The sequence below is a fragment of the Ochotona curzoniae genome, unplaced genomic scaffold, assembly GCF_017591425.1.
Source record: "Ochotona curzoniae isolate NIBS_2020 unplaced genomic scaffold, NIBS_Ocur_1.0 contig_2294, whole genome shotgun sequence".
In the NCBI taxonomy this organism is placed as follows: Eukaryota; Metazoa; Chordata; class Mammalia; order Lagomorpha; family Ochotonidae; genus Ochotona; species Ochotona curzoniae.
The window spans coordinates 876,235-880,391 of record NW_024465405.1 but is presented as its reverse complement, the minus strand read 5'-3'; the positions used below and the strand labels follow the sequence as shown (position 1 = coordinate 880,391).

Here is a 4,157-nt window from a genome sequence, read left to right as displayed (position 1 = left end):
AGCCCAAGTTACAGAGGAGTGGGGCGCGATGGATGCTGGGATGTGTAGTCCCTGGGCCTCTGGGCGGCGTGCTGGGATCCGTGGTTCCCCTGGCGCTCTCCTGGAATTCTGGGAAATGTAGTCCTGTGCCCCCTTCGCACGAAGCAACCTGCCGTGGTATCAGGAGACCAGTGTGCCCAGCGGCAGGAGCAGGCCACTAGAGTCTCTGCAGCTCTCAAGTCAAACCCCCACTGGAGCAAACTCTAGGCAACGACAGCGGTCGAAAATGTCCTGTGGGACTTCTTGGGGAGGGCCCTTCCCATGGATGCTCTTCGTCGCCCCCGCCCGCGAAGCCGCTAAGCGTTTCTATTGGCTGAGCAGGATGCCAATCGCTGAGGTTGGCTTTCTATTGGCTTAGGGGCGGGCGCTCCGAGGCCAGGGGAGAAGGAGAAGGGATCAGGAGCGGGAGCTGAGGGGAGGGAGAGGCCGGTCCGGGTCTGGCCGCTGCCGCTGCTCGCCTGAGGTGTCCAGGCCGGTCCGCGGCTCTGTCCTCTGCTCTTGGGCACGGTCCACGAGGCTCCGCAGGACAGCGTGAGAGAACCGCGGGCGGCGGCCGCCGCATCATGACAGCCAAGGACGAGCGGGCCAGGGAGATCCTGAGAGGCTTCAAACTGTATCCGCCCGGGAGCGGGGCGGGGCCGGGAAGACTTGGGAGGTGGCCGCTCCCTGAGGAGACCGGCCGGGGACTGGGGCGCCAGGTGGGCACCCGGGAGCGGGGTAGGGGATAGGAAGGGAACGGGGTCCCGGGCCCCCGGCGGCACCGGGCGCGGGAGGTGGGCACTGGGTGTCCTGAGGAAGGAAGGGGACGTTGGAGGAAACCCCGGGTCTCTAGGAGGCGAAGGAGCCCCCCGGGGGTCGGGCTGCAAGGGGCGCTGGGCGGCGGAGAGGCCGGGCTGGGGTCGGAGCTCCGGCCGGACCCTGCTGCCGCGGCCCGAGGTGAAGGGCCGAGGGGGTGCAGCAGGCTGGCCTCGCAGCCTTGGAGGCGTCTTTGGCGGGAAGCCCACCCAAGGGGAGCAAAGTGGCTTGGAGTGAGTGACCTTGTGTGGAACCAACGCCCGGGTTAAACTCTACCCTGTCTTGTTGCCACAACTTGTGCTGCTCACTCACTTGTGGCTTGCACGGCTGGAGTTGTGGCGGACGGTCCAAGAAGGACCTCCTCTTTACTCTCGGTGGGCCCTGAGAGGTGGGGTGGTCGCTGCTTGCTGCCTGGGCTCCTCAGTTTCCTTGCGGGATGCCTCGGAGCCGGGCTGCCGCCTGCGCTGGGGTGGCTGCCTGGCTGTGGGGGCGGAGCTGTCCAGCAGGGCTTCCAGGGCTTGGGGGGGACCCCGTGGGGTGTGCAAGTGGCTGCCGTGGGCTCTGGTTTTGCAGCCTTCTGTCCCTAAGGCAGTGCTGGAGCTTCGTGCTTGAGTGAAGGGTTCGCCTGTCTGAGGTGATCTGCTAGATTCCTAATTTACATTCTCGCATTGGCCTTAATCTCTTCTTAACGCCCTGTCCATGCAATATGGAACGTTTTAAAATATCTTGTTCCGGGAGCCTGTGGCCATCTCTTCACGGCTCCTGGCTTGCCTTTCCAGTAAAGTGCTGGTCCCCGACCCCACCCCGCCTTGCCCTGGCGGTGTCCACGTTCAACCCCGTATGAATTGTATTGGCGTTATCATAGTCAGAAGCCAAGTTGGTAGGAAATTTTACAGAAAGTACAGGAAGTTTGGGAGGTATCGATGGAAATCTCAAAGGGAATGAGGTTTTATCCACTTTGCAAACCAGCATTCCTGATCAACTTCCGGTACCTGAGTGTGAAGTTTGCAACAGCTGCTTCTCTAGCCAGCAGGGTCCTTCTGTGTTTCTCTTAGTAAACGCGGCCTTGACGTGGAGATAACCAAATATTAGAAAAGCTACCTCTAGTTTTTTTTTCTCTTGAGTACTTTATATTTTACTTCATATTTACTAAACAGGTATTGTTGACAGTAAACCAGGGAATTTGAGGTTTCAGAAGCAACTATTTTTTATTGCAGTTAGTATGCTGCTAAAACTCTGAAAAGTTTTTAATGGCTTTTGAGCAACAGGTCTGAGCTTCTCATCTTCGGGCTTGGCCCTGGAAGCTGTGGGGAAAGAAGCTGAGAATAGATCTGAGGAAGAGTAGGAAGCTGACCTGCATCAAGGTCAATCAGCAAGCCGGTGATGGTGTCACTGCGGCCAGGAGCAGGCTTTGGGGCAAAACTGCAGCTGAGCTCATCGGCTGCTGAAGCGCAAGGGAAGCGGGCACAGGACGTGAGTGAGGAAGCCATGGGGTGAGAGCTGGCACCCAGGCGGCCTTTATTGGCATCTGAGTGTGAAAAGAAAAGCAAGAACTTCAGGATTGGTTGCTAGCTTCAGGGGAAAAAAAAGAAGTGAATGTTTTGGAAAGAGCCTAGCTGCCTCCTGACCACCTGTTGGAGAAGTGAAGTGGTTCTGCGGAGCTTTGTCTCAGAGTATTGATTTCTGTAAGAGTAGTTTAGTACTACAAAAAAAAAAAAAAAGCACCATTATGCTCTCCACCGGCAGGGCTGACACCACTTAATTCTGCACTGTGACTATGTCAGGTGGTGTTGGTTGTTATTGTTTGGCCAGTGTAGAGAACAAATGAGACCTTGCTTTAGTGGTATGTTCCTGGATGTCTAGTTCAGTGGAGAGGTAACACGGCCCCGTGTTTGTGTAAGAGCCAGGCTGGAGTGTGGAGCAATACCATCTGCCGTGGAATTCTAGCCTTGGGCTCCTGATGGTGTATCCCTGCACAATGAACTCTGCTGCCTTCTCATCTGTCACGATGGGGTTAGGAATAGTTTCCAGCTAACGGGGTTGTTGCGCCATTTCTGATTGATCCCTGAGGTACCCGGGACGGGCCTGGTGCAGAGTGAGCGTTGTCTGTTAGCTATTGCTGTCAGTAACAAGTTACTGATCTCTTACAATTGGGCGTTTTCTTCGGTGAGCTGCCTGTTAGTTCGGGTTTTGCCCATGTTACGGAATTGCTCTCATTTTTCTCATTGCTTGGTAGACGTTCTTTCGTGCTTTAATATTAATACTCTAGCTATGAAGTACGTTGCAGATATTTTCCCAGTGAATTGCTTGTTCCCATCTTTTGTTGAATAGAATTTTGAAGTCATCATGTCAGATCTGTCAATATTTTCCTTCTGCATGTTCCGTTTGTCCTAAGTGTTCTGTTTTCGGGGTAGCGCCTCAGTCGGCCTGCAGTATGTCACAGGTGTGGTGGGTGGTAGACCCTTAGTACTGCGTTCACAGTCGGTGCCCCTGGACTATTTGCACTGTTTGAGAATTCTGTCTTTGTCAGTGTTTTCTTTCTGTTACACATGGGTTTGTTTTTGGAATGTTTCTGTTTCATTGATCCGTATTTAGTTTATTTACAGTAGTTTTGTGGTATGATGGAGTATACTTTGCAGTAGGATTGATATTTCATGAACAGTAAGTGTATTTAAAGTCATATTGTAAGAGTCCTATAAATACTTGTATTCCTTTTATTCACACAGAACATTGCATATCTATTATACAAGTAGAGACCAAATAAATGTGATTAACAACTTACATAAATCAGGGCCTGGCATGATAGCGTAGTGGTTAAGGTCCTTGCCTTGCACGAGCTGTGATCCTGTGTGGTCGCCGGTTCTAATCCCAGTGGCCCCGCTTCCCATCCAGCTCCATTTGTGGCCTGGGACAACAGTTGAGGATGGCCCAAATCCTTGGGACCCTGCACCCGTGTGGGAGACCTGGAAGAGCTCCTGGCTCCTGGCTTCAGATGGCTCAACTCCAGCCGTTGCGGTCACTTGGGGAGTGAATGATCAGATGTGAAATCTTCCTCTCTATCTTTCCTCCTCTCTGTATATCCACCTTTCCAATAAAAATAAACAAATATTTTTTAAAAACCACAAATTACATAAATCAGATATAGTCTGAGAAATTTTAGTTGAAGTGTTTTTTATTTGCCTTAAGTTACTTCAAAAGCATGCATAAATTTCCTTTCATATCATCTGCATCCCATTGTTGTTCAACTGATACAATATTATTTTGTGTTTCTTTCCTGTTTGCTAAAAACATAATATGTCCTAGCTGTAAATTAAAATATGAAT

The 4,157-nt window shown here is 52.0% G+C and overlaps 1 protein-coding gene across 1 annotated transcript in view; it reads left to right on the top strand.

The window, feature by feature from the left end:
* The first annotated feature begins 437 nt into the window (after nucleotides 1–437).
* The window catches only part of PDE6D (phosphodiesterase 6D), a 52,909-nt gene continuing 49,189 nt past the window's right edge, over nucleotides 438–4,157 (top strand). Inside the window, exon 1 of the mRNA XM_040972290.1 lies at nucleotides 438–652. Within this exon, the coding sequence (XP_040828224.1) occupies nucleotides 603–652 (50 nt within the window). The 5' untranslated portion in view covers nucleotides 438–602. The remainder of the gene's footprint in view (nucleotides 653–4,157) is intronic.